Raw genomic sequence first — 18713 nt, 5'->3', positions numbered from 1 at the left:
ATTATAACGCTTTGCCTCTCGAATTGCTAGCATCTTTTGAGCAGATTGCATGCTCAAGCTAATTCGAGTAAATTGTATATGAACATGCGTACGCATTTCATTCTCAAATCTGCATAATGTATCGAGTGTATAATTTAAAAAAGATAAGATAAAGCATTATGCAGCAACAAAATAAGTATTAAAAACTCTGCAGCATGCTTTATTAATGCTATTAATAATCAGTTTTTTGTCTTATAAAGATTATTCTGAGGTAATTAATGCTTGTATTCCTTTATTTTGGCTCATGGTGCAACCCCAAATATGTTTGCCCGGTCCACAACACTACATTCGCTGTGACCAATAAGACCGAGCCACTGGAGGAAACTTAATTATTGAACAGCGTATGGATAAAAGCACCCGATACCCACATGAGCACTAATTAAGTTGATAAAAAACAATTTTTGCGAAATTATTTTCATTAACATGAGCACATGCATAGTTCAGCATCGCCAAAGCGCTGTTGAATAACGCAAGGATCGTGCTATTAAAATCACGTCGAACAGATCTTACCTATCAAAGGTGGACAAAGGTGGTCTTTTAAATATTTAAAATGGCATCAGCTTTAGAAAGCTCGGTTTAATGCGTTTGATTCCGAGCTGTGTGTCCTTTTGTTTCAGACACAATAATCAGATGAGCGATGTCTGCCGGAGAATGAATGGTGATGTTGTTTCGACATCAGGACTTTCCCTCAGGGCCTGCAATGACATTAGTCGGAGATGTTCTAGCTCGCATGAGTCTAGATGACATCACCGGCAGGAGGAACATGAATGCCCCTTTGAGACACTGATAGTGTGTGGGTTCTGTGTTGCGAGAAAAGAAGCGGCCATTTAGGGCTCTTTGAGGGTCTTGAAGCTTACTTCGTTCCACCCCCAAAATGCCAGCGTCTATGTTCATATGCTTAGTGCGTTAGAAATCACTGTAGGCATCTGCCAGTAGTGGAGATCAGGCCTCGGTGGACAATGCTTCTTTGTTTGGACATAAATAGACACATGAAAGGCTGTTCTGAACAAACTTAAACCTCATGACCAGAATCATATGTAACATGGCACATTCAATTCATTTGTGCGTCAGTTTGGATTATATATATATATATATATATATATATATATATATATATATATATATATATATATATATATATATATATATATAGATATATAGATATATATATATAGATATATATATAGATATAGATATATATACTCATAACATTCTCCATATGTTTCTTTAGTAAATCATATATTTTACAGAGCATATGTTTATGGGTGAGCATTTTTGCCCTGCTGGACTTTTAGTGTCTCATAAAAAAGACTATTTGCTCTCTGATTGCACAGAAAAAAGAAACTGTAAAAACAGGGCACAGTTTTTTACAGGTGTTTAACTTGTATTTAGTTGCATTTTGTTGGGGTTAATAAATTACTATATAATAAAATTACTAAATAATGTCCTCGCAGAGCATTATTTATAGTGAAACAGCATTTCATTATGTTTTTTTTTGTTTTGTTTTTAATAGAACATTTGCTTCAACACAACTAATTTTTATGTATCCTAAACAAACAAAAGCAAGACAAACCACACTCTGTGACAAAAGAAACTGGTGATGCATAAAAATATGTCTAAAATGTAGTATAAACATTTATTCTTTATAATAAACATGTATCATGTATTTCTTAATTATATAAATCATGCAACTAAAACAAAATAATATATGTATATAACGTAATTTTCTTTTCATTGCAGTGTGTGTGTGTGTGTGTGTAAGTCTCACACACAGAAACAAATACATACATATATTAATAGTAAAACCTTTTAGGATTTAATGACATTATGGATCAGTCTCCTATTGATAAGCAATATACAAATACACACCGAGCTGTTAAAGGCAACAGATGGCTACTTTGTCTGATTGCCTATAATCATTAATCATTCATCCGGCGGCACTCATGCATTATCTCGGGTCTCCACGTTTTCAGGGTGGCAACCGAGGCAACGCGCTCTCGACCGGCCCTCCCATTGGTCGGCCACACGCTCGTCACTCCTCCATCCGTCGGAAGTGCGTTCTCCTCCTGCGTCTCCCTTACAGTCTGCGCCCGCCTGCGAGCTCGCGCTATCGGCCTCTTCCTCGCGCCTCCGCTCGGCTCGTCAAGCAGCAGCACGGGCTCGGCGCGTCGCAGGTCTGTCCTCGGATTATGCCGCCGTTCCAACCGACCAGAACGACGCGGGACTCGGCCGCTCTTTAAAAGCCAGCCTCAGAAAATGAGCGCTGCTGCCTTCTGTTCGCCAGGGCTGAGCGTGTGCGGGACAGCAGCGAGTCGGACAGCTTCGACAGCCTCCAAACAAAAGACGGCTGCGAAGTGATATTCGCGGTTAAAAAGGGTGAGTGCGCCGGTTGCGCCCGTTATTTCGAGCCGCTTTTACGCGTGATTTAATGTAACGGAACGCGAGTGATGTCACCGCGGCTTTTGCGCGTTACCCCTCCGCGAGTGTTACAGTGTAACATTCCAGCCTCCTCCGGCGACGGGTCTCTCTCCCTCCTTCCACGTCGCCCGCTCGCTCGCTCGCCCTATACCTGCCAGTCGCATCTAATGCTCCCGAAAGAGATTAAAAACGCCAACGATAGCGACCCTACGCGCTCGATAACGCGAGCGTTGTTACGGCATCTTGTTGTCACGCACCGAAGGAAGCATAGACGGGAGGCTGTACGTTACCGTAGCATCTGCGGTTATATTACCGTACGAGCTCTTCGTGGAAAAATATGAACTAGCTAATTTAGTTCGGTTTTTTATCATTATCAGCTGCGTGTAGTTTGTTGCTAATTTATATCACTTGGGTCCTAGTTACGCTAGTTAAAACGTGCCTGGTCCACCGTCAAGATTGTATTTTTGACTCTTCCCTTCATGTTATGGCAGTGATTTTTAAATGGCCGTTGTATGTAAGAATACTATATGTATTCACCTCAGAAACGGGGTTGACTTACGTTTGCGCGTAACTGTTTCTTAAAAGTATGCTTTTGTCCGGCACACAGATTTAATTCTCGTTTGTTTCATTATTTCGGCCAGTAAGGTTACGATGCCCCTAAGCCATTCCGCGTCTTTGTCTCTAAAAGTAATGGTCCACAAATAACTATTCTTTTTTTTTTTCCTTCCTTTTTTTTTTTCTCCTTTCGAAAGAAAACACACTTCCGCCCCTTAATGTTGTCCGAGAGCCAGGCCACTCATCTGGACCCCATGAGAATAGGCGTGTCGAACTGAGAGAAATTGCAGAGGATATTTTCTGGGTTTAATATGAGGCTGCTTAACAGCGGTAGTCTAACTTTGTCCAGTTTTTCCTCTTTAGGGTGAAGCTCTAGGTGTACTTCAGCGGCTTCTTTCGAGACATCCTTATAGTGCATGAACAGATTTTTGTGTATTATATTCTGTGCTTCGATAAGGACTTTTGTATTGCTTAAACTAGTTTATTTTTTTAATGATTGCGCACTTAAGTAGCATATTACATTTTCAGAATGTGATTTTGATTTAGCACCCTGTACATTTTATCCTTTTTTTCCATTTTGGAACAAAGCTAACAGTTGGACTGCATCTAGTTCCGCCGTATATTTACAGTCACTGTTTAGGTTTTATATGTTGATTCTGCAACACTTTTTTTTCTTGCTTGCGCACACTGCTTGCTTATTTCTGCCACACATTGCGATACATTATTTCCAAGGTAATATTAACATAAATAAGCAATACAAGCCTGTGGTGAGTCACTTGTTTAGAATGCTTTAGAGCCTCCTTTGATATCTGATCAGAGTAATGAGGACACGCTACACAGGGTAGAGGTAGATGAGCTGCTGAGCTCATGACACTCATTCACAATGACACTTCATCCACGCACTCGCGCTCCGTGCCGCCAAATTGAAGTGCCTTTATGCAGGAGAGCTACACGAGAGCGGTTTCATATCCCCAACTGCTGGTCTGACACTGACATGCGCTTGAGCTCCGGCCTTGTTCATTTTGGTGAACTCTAATGCATTTTCTCATCTGAGAGAGAGCTGGATCAGAGCGGTTTTTGAGATGAAGACGGACTGTCCCTGTTTGACTGTCTAATCAGGAGCCTGAAGACTCCGCACGACATGCAGAAGTCAGAGTTATCTGCTCTCATTATGTCTCATCTGCACTCGTTTATTAGCAGAAAGAAGGGCAAGATATTTGTTTTCTAAGGACACATTGAAACGTTAGCATGTCTTGGGTGTTCTTAAAGGAATAGTTCACCTAAAAATGAAAATTACGGCATTTTATTCGCCGCTAAACCATACTAGGTGTATGAGTTTTTTTTTAAAAAAATGTATGCTCCAAATGCAGTCATCCAGTCAGTTTTTGTTTTTTGGTTATAATTTTAAAACTAGAAATATTTTTGTTATAAAAACCCATTGATCTATTTCAGAGGATATGTGATAACCCCCCCCTAAAAGTGTATAGGTTAGTTTTACGACGCAGTGCTTGCGGATATATTCGAGTTATGGAGCTTCAAAATAATGGCTGCTATCCACCAGCATTACCAAGCTTAGAAGAGCCAGGATAAATAATAATAAAAAAAACTGTTCATCTGAAAGAAGAAAGTCATGTACACCTAGGATGGCTTGGGGCGAGTAAAAAATGCTGTAATTTAAATTTTTGTTGAACCTTTCCTTTTAAAGGAATAGTTCACCCACAAAAATGTAGTCCTTCGAAGGCCTTTCAAAATATAGGTGCATTTGTTTTGTTTTTGTTTTTTTTCATTCCAACAGATTTGAAGAAATTCAACATTGAATCACTTGCTCATCAATGGGTCCTCTGCAGTGAATTGGTGCTGTTGGAATAAAACACATGATAAAAACATAAGTTCACACAACTTCAGTCAATCAAATAATGGCTTATGGGACTCTCTTGCCAGAATTGGCTGTTTAAATGTCTATTTAATTTTTTTTCCTGCATGCATATATTTTTTCATTCCACAAGATAGTAATTCATGAACTGGAGTTGATAACTTTTGGATTATTGTGACGTTTTTATCAGCTGTCTTAACTGTTTCTGACGGCACCCATTCACTGCAGATGATACATTTGTGAGCAAAAAACAAAACATTGCCAGTAAACTAAAAATGTTGAACTAAAAACTGTTGAAGTTTAAAGCTTTTTGTAGCTTAAACAGATGGTGACAGTCAGTGCTGTTTCGATTGAATATTTTTGGTTGGATAAATTTGTGGATCACTTTTATTTGTATTCACTTTCATTGCATTGAAAGCATAAGCACAGGCATTTCGGCTAATAACCGCTTTATTTAACGGAAGAAATAAAATAATACAGAGAAAGAAAATTACATAACGCAAGGGTCAAACTCACTTTAGCTAGTGAGTCTGTGAAGAAAGTCATTGTCAGAAATGTTCTTTAGTTATTTCACCTTCGTTGTCCCAAGCACATTCTGGAGGGAATACCCGCTCTGTGCATTCATTCTTGGAAACCAAAGCTGTTTGTTTTTGTGAGAGTGATTTGCATAGTCAAGGTAAAAAAATTATGCCAACTCCCATGGAAAAACAAGGCTGATACCTCTGATATTGCGGTACATTAGAGATGTACTAGGAGGCTGAAAAGGGTAGAGTTAGGAAAAAAAACATGTGAATAATAACAGATTCCATATCTCATGTTGTATATTTGAAGTGTTATATGAATGTTACTCCGCAGGTGCAATGTTGTTTTTTGGCTGGCGATCAGCTACAGTAAATGCGAAATTGTTGATTTTAATGTGGGTTTGTCAAAGATCAACTTCTCAGCACTTAAACGTTTAATGAAACCTTTACAATTATTGCTGGACTGAAACCGGATAATTGGGTAGCTTAAAAGTGTTGGTGCTTGAAATGCTGGATCATTAGATGGGCTCAGTCCAAAGCCCTATCTCAGTGTGTCAGTGTTTCTTATATAATTCTCAGCATAACATCTCGCTGCTCTTTATTAGCTCATTTACGGTTTCAGATAGGCTTAACTTGGACCAAATAATAGTTTAAATTTGGTGTTTTTGATATGGTAAATCAATTGTTTATGCATATCAAATATGCACCCTTATAGCTTTGAACTGTTTTGTAGGCTATGAGATTTCTTGTACGTTTGTCTTGTTGTTTTGATCTGTTCATTTTGGAAAAGAAGGTACTTGAAGTTACTTCCTGTAATAAAAGCCGCATTGCCCCTTAAGTATGGAAATTGTGTTAATCTATTACAAATACGCACTGTTAACACACTTTCAACTAATAAGCGATTACAATTATGCAATTGTATAGAAGAATATTTAGTTTAGCCCTAAGGCAGAATGCACCTTAGTGTTAAGTGACATAGGCCTTGTCCCAAACCCAGCCCATGAGAACTTGGGGTTTCTGTTGTTTGATTGTCTATATATAGGTACTTTTTGTGTCAAATCTTTCCATGTCTTTGTTTATGGATAAAATTTTCAGTGTTTTGATTTTAACTAATGTTGTCTAAAATAAACCAGAAGTAATTTTATTGTCATTAAATTGAAATTATAAATGGGCCACCTTGCTCTTGATCCTCTCACCCACTATTGACCATTTAAAACTTCTTATCGAATGACAGCTGTTTGTGAGCTCCCTTCATAAGCAGTAGATGATAAATAGGATGCCCTACATTGCCTTGGACTTCATGTGTGCATGAGTGAACAAAGGCCACAAGACTGGAAATCCACATCAAGTGCACCGTTTCAAAGCATACAATCACGATGCTCTGAGAGCAGAATAAAAAGACTAGATTTTTCCTGCTTGTTTGTTTTTTATTTGTGTGCCCTTAAAAAAGTGCACAGGCTATATATACACACAGAGATAAATGTTTTGTGTTGCTTCAATTCATGCAGCTGTGAGTGTTGTTATATTTTTGAAATGAGAATAATGTCCCATAGAATCCAGCCTCTCCAGATCTTTGCGGAGTTGCTGCAAGACCTCTGTAAGCTTATAAGACTGCCTGTTTAAATATTAAGTTCTCCTTTTAATTCATATGTATTATCTTGGCATTAGACTAGTCAACCGTATATTTTGCTCTGTGAAGATGATACATTTGGTCTCCTCTTATAATGGGGAGATCTGAGCGTGATCTGCCGGTGGCCTCAATTTAGCATAATTTGTGCAGTGCAACCACAGTGTTTTAAACAAGATCAGCACTTTTTCTTCCTGAAAAAGGGAACTGAAACCACCCCTCAGACAGACATTTTTTTTTGTCTGTCTGCATGTTCTGTCTGTGCTATCCCTATCCATACTACTTTACCTCTCTATTGTGCATTTGAGTGTGTATGTATCTGCTGCCATGACAGTGAAAGTTCTTGGTCAGGTCCAGACTGGCTCAGTAATACAGTACATACCAGCAGATCAGCTGGGAGCAGATCCCTTAGTTCATTTATAGCCATGGCCTTGTGTCGATGCATGTCTGCCTGGCAACTCTGTGTTAACTGTACCACTTCTGCGCCCACCTAACATATACTTGCTCTTTGTGTCTAAAATGATGCACACATTCTTTGTGCTCGCAAACATAATCTCTTGCTTTACCTATGTCTAACATGTTTTAAATTTCATTTTGTCACTACCATTTTAACAAACATCAAACAAAGGGATCTTCAACTCCTGGAGAGCTGCTGTCCAGCAGACTACAGTTACAACGCTACTCCAGCACACCTGTCTGTGAATATCTATCCACAAACACATCGATTAGTTGCTTCAGGTGTTTGATTGGGGTTGGAGCTGAAATCTTCAGGACAGTAGCTCTCGAGGAGCAGGGTTGGAGACCCCTGATGTAACGCTTACCATCCAGTATGCACCAAGATAAGATCTCTTGTCTCTAAGTCTCTTGATTTATAAGAAGATAATAACAAGATTTTAATTGCTATTTTTTTGTTTTTCTGATAGGTCATTGTCTCCATTCTATGGAGAAAGTGGGCAAGATGTGGGGTAACCTCAGGAGTCGATGCCAAGCTCTCTTCCACAACGATGGCTCAGAGTCCCATCTGTGTAGCCAGGAATTAGATTGCGTCCACTGTGTGGAGGACTTGGGCAGGGGAGCACATGCAGAACCCTATGAAACTAGATCTTCCACACCATCACGGACCTTGTCACCACTCCCACTGGTTTCTGGAGGACGCAGAGGACATAACTGTGTGGCAGATATACCCCAGATAGTAGAAATCTCTATTGACAAAGACAGTGAGGATGCACGGAGGGGTCCCCTTGTCCGTAGGGACTCTTACTCGCGTCATGCTCCCTTGGGAGGTAAAAAGAAGCATTCTTGCTCAACTAAAACACAAAGTTCTCTTGAGGCTGATAGGCGAACGGGACGCTCTAGAGGAAGTACAGCTAGGAGGGATCGTCGCTATGGAGTTAGCTCTATCCAGGAGATTAATGATTCTGTAGGAGCCGGCAGCAGTGGGCGGAGTCTTAGCACCCGTTCTCTACGACAGCGACTTCGGGACACCGTAGGCTTGTGCCTTCCTCTTCCCACACACCGCCGCTCTCAGTCAGCTAAAGGCCAGGTGTCCTCCAAACGTAAGATCCACCTTACTGAACTCATGCTTGAAACATGCCCTTTCCCACCTGGATCCGATTTGGCCAACAAGTGGCACCTAATTAAGCAACATACAGCACCAGTCAGCCCGCATTCCTCAACTGCTCTTTTGGATGCATTTGATTCGGCACATCCATCCCCTGAGGACGAGGAGGAGAGGCTGCGTGAACGGCGTAGACTTAGCATAGAGGAAGGAGTTGATCCCCCTCCGAATGCACAAATCCATACGCTGGAAGCAACTTCACAGAACTCCTCCCTCTATAAACTGGGACCAAAGATGGCCCCTGGTGTTGGGGAAGGACTTGGGGAAAGCAGAAGTCTGGGAACAGTCTCCTCTATTTCTGGGGGTTTATCAGGGATTGCCGCACAGGTTGCAGCTAGTATGGCAGTGCCATCCCACACTGTTGACTGTGACTCTGAAGAGGACTCAACTACTCTTTGCCTACAGACACGGAGGCCCAAGCAGAGGCATGCTTCTGGGGATGCTCACTGCTCCAGACAGCCGGGGCCTTGGAAAGTCCACACGCAGATTGACTATATTCATTGTTTGGTGCCTGACCTACAGGCCATTACTGCACTTCCTTGTTATTGGGGGGTGATGGACCGGTACCAAGCAGAAGCACTGCTGGATGGACGACCAGAGGGCACCTTCCTGCTACGTGATTCTGCACAGGAGGACTACTTGTTTTCTGTTAGCTTTCGGCGTTACAATCGTTCACTGCATGCACGCATTGAACAATGGAATCATAACTTCAGTTTCGATGCGCATGACCCCTGTGTCTTCCATTCTTCCACAGTAACAGGCCTGCTGGAGCACTATAAAGACCCCAGTGCCTGTATGTTCTTTGAGCCCCTGCTCACTGCTCCCTTACACCGGACTTTCCCTTTCAGCCTTCAGCACCTGGCACGAGCTGCCATCTGCAGACACACCACCTACGATGGCATTGGTGCCCTGCCACTGCCTCCAACCATGCAGGACTTCCTGAAGGAGTATCACTACAAACAGAAAGTCCGTGTGCGCTGGTTAGAGAGAGAGCCTCCACTCAAGGTCAAATGAGGTCTGGCTCTGCGCCCAAGAGAGGCAGGACTGTGGGCAAGAGTTTTGCCTCCAGAGGAGTATGTGGCTTATATTATCCATCATACAGCTGGCTTTAGATACACAGCAACAGAGGATGTTGAGAACTTCCAGCAGTTTTTTTTCCGGTTATTACTACACATGGAATCCATACATATGTTTCAGTGCAGTACATTCTGTCAAGCTAGTTTAACCGCTAAAGTGTCGAGCATGCTGGGAATGAGATGGTCTTATTCCCTCTGCTCTTTTCCCTATGACCTTAAATCCTCTGGATCTCCCCTAGCCTTCCCGCATGCCCTCTGCATTCTATCTTTTTAGCGTTTTAAACTATTTTGAGCAGTAAAACTGAGTGTTGCCACATTTACTAGCATCTTTTGTCAGGCAAATGGATCAACAGAAGATCCAGCGATAAAATATATTCAAGTAATCTTGGAAGTCTACATACCTGAATATCTGCTACTCTTAACAAAAAAAAAAAAAAAAAAAAAAAAATGTGGTGTTAAATATCTAGTCACCTAAACTATATGCCTATTTGCTAAGTCACGGCTAATGTATCAGCAATACCTTCTACAGTGACCTCCTACAAGTGTCAAGTTCTCAGAGGCAGCACTTGTTAAGCCTTGTGTACATGGACAGGATCACAGTTATACACGCACCTCTCAGCACTAAGCATGCTTTATTTTTAAAATCGAGGCAGACAGAAGTGAAAGGCATGAATTAATTGCGGGGAGGAGGGAGGACAGCGCACCATGTGCCATATGATAGAGAGGACAAATTATTTAAAACTAGGCTCTCACGTAGTGTCATATCCCAGCATAATCTTTGTTTTAAACAATCTATTTTACAATTTTCTATTTTTACCAGTGACAGTCTAAAATGGCATATGGCACTTTAAATTGTTGTTTGTGTACCGCACAATGACTTATAGACTCAAGTACATGCATATAAAAAGATTGTAGTTTTTTTTTGTTTAGTATTTTTTAAAATATGTACCTTATTCATTGGATGTCAATTTATCCCCCATATTCTCCGCATGAGTCACCCGAAGTTTGTGTTAGTGTCTCTTACCTTGCTTGTGCATATGGTATGTACTTAAACGGTTATATACGCAACAGCCGAAAGTGGACAGAGAAAGTCTTCTGTAAAATTTGTATAGATACCTCTAAGATCGGACTTTTCACTTTAGATATTGTTGAAAACCAGACAGATGCCATCACTGCGTATATATTTAATGTTTATTGGATTGATTGATGGTATAACGTGTGATTGGTTCCACTTGATAATGTTGCACTTTTATTCATTATGAAGCATGCAGCTGTGCTTCTTTCATCATAATCGTGTGCACTAGGGATCGAGATTCCCTCAACACTGTAAAGATTTAGTTATAAAATTCTATACTTATGATGTGCTTGGTCTTACACACACACACACAGAAAAAAAGTCAACAGAATCACGCTAATATGTTTTTTATCATATGTTCGGTATTGCAATAGACTTTCAAGGTCCAAGCAAATCTCAGACCATGCATAATAATATGTAAAAATGGTACAATTTGCAGTATTTGGGTGTTTGATGATCAGCGACCAAAGGTGTGCATCTCTGTAGGTTGTTATTGTGAATGAGAAATCTTCCACCATGCCTTTTGATTATTTTTATTGAGCTCAATGACTTAATTATAGTGTCCAGTTTTCTGGCAGAGTAGCACCCATTTTGAAGCCATTTATTTGAACTGCAATTAAATCCGCAATTAACTCTTTTAAAATACACTTCGGTTGTCACTGAAAGGAAGTCATTTTGTTAATTTTAGAATTTTTTTTAATAACTCTATTTTTCCACTTGAATGGCCTGAATAAATACGCAAAATAACCATCTTAAAATTTCTTCCACCCTGCACACTGTATGCTCTGTATACAGGCACACATTATGTCAACTGTGTAGCGGTAAACGTCAGATGATGTCATCTGCTTTCACGACCTCAGCTTTGAGAATAATATGCCTTTCATTGAATTTAAAGACAAAATAGGGGCACTTGGACACAGCAGGCAGTTTCACAACCTCTCCCCGATCCACATATATATATATATATATATATATATATATATATATATATATATATATATATATATATATATATATATATATATATATATATATATATATATATATATATATATATATTAGTTGGTCTTCAGGGTTTACACCAATTGAAGACCAGCTTACTCTGGTTTAACTATTATGTGTACTCATTTTTTGTTGTCAATGTTTTAAAGTATCTTTTTTTTTTTTTTTTTTTTTTTTTTGATTTGGTAACATGGTAACGTCATGGGGTTTTTACACGTGCCATGTTTTTAGAACATGTACCATGGTTCTTCCATGATACTACCGTAACCTGGTACCGCCACAGTATGTTTTTGTAAAGAAATGCACATACCAGTAACCCCAGGAAACCCTATAGCAAAATATCAACGATGCTGAAGGCATTCAGCAGAAATTCGTGAAGCTATTTCCTGTTTCAGGAAGGAGTTCGGATGATTTAAGCCTCTGCATTTATGACAGAAAGCTTAATTTTCAAGGTTGTTGGTTCGAGGGGTGTTAAACGCTTAGCGATAGCCTGGTCCTCACCAAATCCTTTGGATTCTTTTTTAAACACTGAGGCATACTCATGCAGTCATTTGGGACTTTGTATGCCACTGCACAGCGAGCGAGTCTCTCCTGGCAGAGTTACACCCTGCCCTGCTTTACAGGCACTAATCACAGGCTAAATTTAATGTGCTAGCCTCTAAATTTACCACCTGCTAAAAGGACCACTCTGTGTTTCTTGATGGGAGCTATGAAAATAGACAAGAGAGGGACTTTTTGCTCAAATTTTTCCTCTTCCTCCCCGGTCTGACCACATCCTCAGCATCACCCTCTTTCTTGGATATGTAGTGCTGAAAGCAGTGAGCGTGTTGTTTATCTAGTCTGGATACTAGCTAAAGTTAGCATTAGCAAGAGGCTAACGCACACAGTGCTCCATTGAGGAACATTGAGTGCTGCAAGGAACGGGGCTGTGTTTGAAACCACAGCCGTTATTTAGTTAATAGTTTAGAGAAAGTATTACGGGGGGGTGGGTGGGAAGTAACACACCAAACTAATCCAACACAGCGTTCTCCAGTAACTCAGGCCTGGTTTATTGCATTTAAAACGGTAACGGTGGGACTGCAGAAGTCAACAAAGATTACAGTGAGGAGTCTTGTTTTGAGAATTCTATGAGCTGTGTCTTGTGCTTATGGCCTGGGGATGCTTTGTCCTTGTTTTCGTGGTTGACAACTTGATCGTTTTGAAACCGCTTCTCTATATGGAGGAGTCGGATGTTCTTTCTGCCCTTTTTCCCCATGGGAAATTTCTTATGTCAGCCACCGTAGCACATACTGACCGTATGACCATGTCAAGTACACCCTGCTTGCAAACTAGCCGATGAAAAACCCCCAAGACAAAACAGAAAACTGATACATGCACGCATACTCGTGTACCCTTAATTGTTAAATGTAGAGATTTATATAGAGTGGACTTTATGCTACAGACTGTGGCAGGGCAGCGATTGATCTTGAATTTACTAATCCTTCTGTTTAGATCGTAACTCTTTTTTAGCTCTACTTTAGTGCCAACGTTTAAAGCTCTGGGGCCTCATTTATTAAACATGCGTATAATAGTCCTAAATATGATAATTGCATGAAGCGTTTTTATTTTCCCTCACTCATTGCAACAAAACTTGGATTATCCTAATTGATGGTTAATGTAAATGCGGTCATTTATTTACTCCGTTCGCTTGGTTTATGTACAAGCATGCTGCCGTGACAGTTTTAGCTTTCGTAAATCCCAATTTGTTTCTACGCCGGATCAAATCCACGGACTTTAGGATTAAATCCGAACTTACATGGGTTTTTATAAACGAGGCCTCTGATCTTTTCGACTTTGGTGCCAAAATGTTGCGAAAGGAGTTTAATAGTTTTATGCAAGCAAAGTAGCATTTAACGAATTATTTTTACATAAACTGTATCTCTAATACACATTGAGTGTGATGTAACCATGGTTGCAATCTTATGTCACTTTAATGCTATACGTGCACGCTTGTAGCGGTATGTATGTGGACGCCGTAGGGACGTGGCTTGACGATGATGGGGGCTAATGGTTGTCATTCTGCCTCCTCGACCGCCTTATACATTCTGACCAATCACAACAGCCTTCTCAGCTGCCACAGACTAACCGATCTCTAATCCTAAAGTATATCACCAAATATTGTTCTGTTACCTTCTCATTTTACGAACTAATATCTGGGTGAAAGATGTGTTTTTGTTTTGTTCGTCCTCTGAATATTTTCTCACTCTGTTGTTTTATTCTTTGCATAACCTGTTCTTGTTACAGCCAATGCACTTGTAGATGTCACTCTTGGTGCTTTGTGAATGCTTCGTTGTCTTAATATTATTAATAAAATATTGAGTGTATTCCATGCAGTAAATAGATATCATCACAAATTGGTTTCTTTCATCTGGTCGTTATTTTGGTTTCATACTTCATTAGGCACTTTGGGACTTTCTGTCCCAGGTTTACCATGAAGTCAACCTATTCCTTCAAGTATGTTACTGACCTTTTTGTGCACGGCTCAATTGTGAGGTTTAATCAGGTTCTACCTCCATGTTGAAGAAATCTGCCTCCCTTCAAACAAACGTATCACCATCCGGTCCATTCTGCTGAATGTAATCATTTTTAAAATAACTTTTCTGTTGCTTTATTCACGTTTCGGAAGAAAAACGGTGCACGGAGGCATTGACTTTATTGACCAAACTCTCCATAATAACTGCAATTCACATGAGCTTGGCTCGGAGGTCAGGGGTATTATTTGTCCTTTTGAAATGAAATATAAATAGCATCCAGGTTATCGGTTACACATCACCCACCCTAAGCTTGTGAATAATTGAACATATCCTTTGCAGAAGAGGATTGAACAGAAGATGATAGGCCATTTATGTTTGCTTTATTAAAAACGGCACAATTCGGTGCTCAAATGCTGCCGGACCATCGATGAAAACCGATCTTTGAAAACGACACTTTCTCGATTTCTGCTCTCCGTAGCACACTGCGCTCACAGATCGAGTTCTATCCGGCGGATTCGGTTTATTCTCATTTTCTCCTCTTCGGTGAACGCGATATGGTCAACGGGGGTGAATTAAAAAAGCCTCTCGTTCCCGACTCCTCTCGTGCTTTTCATAGGCGGCATACCTCTCGCTCGAAACGCGTGCGTGAGCTTTTCTCATGCCTCGTATCTCCGCACATCGTCCATAAGCAGAGCAGAATGAGAGAGGGAGAAAAAGCCGCTGTCTCTTTTGCGCTGGAAGGCCTCCAAGTCTGTGGCGGCGAAGTGAACGCTGACCTCTCTCTCACCTCTCCCTGCCTAAATACACATGCACAGGCTCCCATCCATATTTCATACCAGAAATATATCCCCAGACAGTATTTTACACCCAGTGTGGAAGGCAGCCGTCAAGTCCAGGAGGAGAGGGCAGGGCCTAAATCAGCTTTGTGCGTGCCAATCTGGCCACCGGAGCCAAGAAAAACAGCCATCGCTATCGTTACTGTCATCTGGAGGAACGAGCCTCGCTCTTCCGTTCGCCTGCAGCGGATTAGCCACAAACTCGTGAAAATATGACGGCTCTGCCATGTACTGGCGAGATTAAACCGCTTGAAATGGGAGGTGTGCTTAAGTCCTCTTGGCACGGTTTTAGTCCTCGCTTAACATGTCACATGCAAACCCTCTGTCAACTCTGCGTGGAAAAACATGACCACATGTGTGCACTATACAGCGTGCAATTATTCATTAACGCTTTAGTCATACATAATAAGAAAACGTGTCTAATTAAAGGAAGTCAAAACAAAGATGTTTTTTTTATATGTAATAATGCAATAATTGTTAGCAGAACAGTATCGCTCAGATATGTCACGCTGTGGCATGAACTATTTCTCAGTATAATTACATAAGTAATGAACAAAACACTGACATTTTCAAAATCCCGCTAGAAATATCTTTGTTAATAGTGAATATTTAGCATCAGATTACAGAAGTAAAATAGGTCATTGTTTAGTTTGGGATCAATTTTCTCGATTAACAATTAATTATTACTTTTTTTCTCAATAAACTTCTAATTTGCTGTGTATTAATAGCTTGTAAGGTAGTAAAGTTTATAGGTATGGAGTAGAATTAAGAGATCTAAAATATTGTCATGCAGAATTATGAATGCATTAATGGAAGTTATATGCTAGTAAACGGCATAAGTACTAATAAACAGTCAATATACTAGTTATTTGCATGCTAATAAGCAGCTGGTTAATAGTGAGAACTAGTCCCTAAACTAAAGTGTTAATGTTAAATTGTGAGCAGCATTTCACGTTGCCTGCAAGCTGCAGCTGACTTTATTGCCTTTGGCAGAAACTTCCGCATCTGTTGCTTTTCAGTAATATTCAATACCTGCTTCTTTTCCAATCCAGCATTTCATCTTTTTCCAGCTTTTCAACCTTTTGTCATTTTGCAGTCTTACCTGGCAAGCGAATGAAATGATCTGCCATCGTTTGTTCCATTATCTCATTCTGCCATAACTCATCCTGGATATGTCCTACCAAGGGTCTGCGTTTAATTTACCTCAAGCTGAATCGCACTAAAGTTTCCTCAAGCTGAATGTAACGTGTCTGTGTGTGTATATATTATCATCAAGCTCAGCATATGCTTTGGATCTTCAAAATGTCCTTCTCTAAGCATAATTTTATATATATAATATATTTTCACCACTACAGTTGTGTCCACCTCCTCACTGCATCATTGATGTTTGGCTGGCCTTACTGTAAACCCAAGGACCGGGGGCTCTGGTCTCTCTCTCTCTCTTTCTCTTGCTTGCCTGCAAGGCTCAAACCAGCTCTGGAAAGTTTTCCTCAGTCTTAATCCTGGCACAGTTATTCCACTCTATGTACGTGTTTATGAAGTTCTGACAAAATCCTTCCTCTTCAGCCTCTCGCTCTCTCCTTCACTTCCCCTCTTTCTCCCACTGGGGCTCCACTTGCAGAGATTTAATTTCAACTCTCCTGTCGAAAGAGAAAGATTCTAGCACTTTGCAGGGACAGAAACCGGACTGTTTTGAAACTATTGTTTTTGCAGGCCGTATGTTTTGAAGCTGAAATAATTATTAGTTAGACCTCGCGTTAGATCACATCCAAGATCGAAATATTATATTTTGTGTTTTGTTTTCGTATGTCAATACATTATCTTGAAAATTGACAAAATGTCCTAGTTAGCGTATGCACATGCAGATCTACAGTCTTCCTCTTCTGGGAAAGTGGACCGAACCAATCAGATCTCTAGAATGAAAATGTCCCTCCCACTCGCCTCTGACTAACAATAGCTAATCTTTAATTACTGTTATGTAATTCACAGTTTTCTTTCTGAAATACAGTGCAGAAAATTTAGTTGAATCAAACGATGTTGGTGCCAATTCATTTGGCTAACTGGAAGCCAGCTAATTATAGGCAGTTACAACATGGGAAGTCCTTAACAGTTACGAACAAAAAACAAAACAACTAGAGGGTGAAAGAAAATACGATTCTAGGCTATATGGCACCGCTTGATGTCCAATATAAAAACTGGATCCTGAAGTAATTGCATTACTGTTCATGCATTTTTATACAAAACGAGTCATAATTAAGCTCAAGACGCATGCAGCCTAGAATCTTTTGGATTGTGATCAATTGGTTTCATGAGGAGCTGTGGTTGTGCCAAGTGACAGAGCTGTGAAATATATTTTGAGGAAAGGTCTGAGAAGATTAGTAGGCTCTCTGCTGAACGTGTTCATGCAATACAGTTTAGCTGCCCTTGTGGCAAAATATGTATGGAGATGGATTATTGTAAACCTTAAAATGGAAATGTGTGGTTTCTGAGATGAAGCTCTCATGGCCACAGCTTAGACCACTGTTAACTATGTTTTGGAGATGACTTGGCCTTGACTTGGCACCCTCATTAGATTTTAGATCCAGATACTGAGGATCTACTGTGCCAAGTAATAGTGTTTAGAAAGCGAATTTTGATCAAATGTTACAGCTCTGGCCACAGCTGAAATGATGTGATTCATAAAACCCTTGGTAGGTCATTTTACTGCTTTCATTAACATGTGAAATCACACTGTAAATCACAAGGTTTTATGAAAATTTATGTTTGTTTAGCATTTCATTCCCCATTGGCTGCATCTCATAATATCTGAAATCATGTGGAACAGCTCCACGAGCCGCAATGGACTGGATGCAAGATTAAACCTCAAGGACTTCTGGACTATCTCATTTTTTAAAAGGCACACTTGAGCAATGAGGGTAAGAACACTTTCACACTGGAGCTTTTTGTAACCGAGTCTGTTTGATGCCAGAGCTTGATTCGTTTGGTTGGTGTCAAAGCGCTTTTCCAAACTCTGATATTCACCAGTGAAACTAGACTTCTTGAGAAGATAGCATAGGCTTTGGTTCATATAAATTCTGAATTGCAAGTATGAAAGCAGTTGGCCTAAAACGAACCCCTGTGAATTAAAACAACATATATATTTTGTGGGGACATAAAATGTCATGTCAGCCACATGACATTTTATAACCTAAACCTGGCAACCAACTAATTTCCTTGACATAAAAAGATTAAGTGGGACTTGACCTTTGGTGAGTTTCAGTTGTGCTCGATAAAATGTATAAACTGAATATAAATGCCGCCACCACAAAGTGGGAAAGGTGTGGTAAATGAATGGTACAAGCTGTTGCATGTACAAATGCATTGCTGAAGTACACTAAAAGATAAAACTGTAATAACACCCGATGTGCACTGTTTATTAGGATTTTTTTTAATTTTAATCAAGTCTCTTATGCTCACCAAGGCTGTATTTGTTTGATCAAAAATACATTTTAAATTCAAGCGCAACGTGTGCAAGCAAAAATCAAAATGGCAGTCATGCTTTAACGGGCAAGAAAATCCAA

The 18713-nt window shown here is 40.1% G+C and overlaps 1 protein-coding gene across 1 annotated transcript; it reads left to right on the top strand.

The window, feature by feature from the left end:
• Nucleotides 1-1880: 1880 nt before the first annotated feature.
• socs5b (suppressor of cytokine signaling 5b) lies at nt 1881-11809 on the top strand. The gene is made up of 2 exons (XM_043255442.1): nt 1881-2415; nt 7957-11809. The coding sequence occupies exon 2, from the start codon at nt 7974-7976 to the stop codon at nt 9663-9665; it is 1692 nt and encodes a 563-aa protein (XP_043111377.1). The 5' UTR covers nt 1881-2415; nt 7957-7973; the 3' UTR covers nt 9666-11809.
• The last annotated feature ends 6904 nt before the right edge of the window (nt 11810-18713 follow it).

The sequence above is a fragment of the Puntigrus tetrazona genome, chromosome 13, assembly GCF_018831695.1.
Source record: "Puntigrus tetrazona isolate hp1 chromosome 13, ASM1883169v1, whole genome shotgun sequence".
NCBI lineage: Eukaryota > Metazoa > Chordata > Actinopteri > Cypriniformes > Cyprinidae > Puntigrus > Puntigrus tetrazona.
The sequence above is the reverse complement of the archived record's forward strand: the minus strand, read 5'-3'. Positions and strand labels throughout refer to the sequence as shown.

Coding starts and splice junctions, on each gene's coding strand:
- socs5b (XM_043255442.1), top strand. CDS start 7,974: ATGGAGAAAGTGGGCAAGATGTGGGGTAACCTCAGGAGTCGATGCCAA.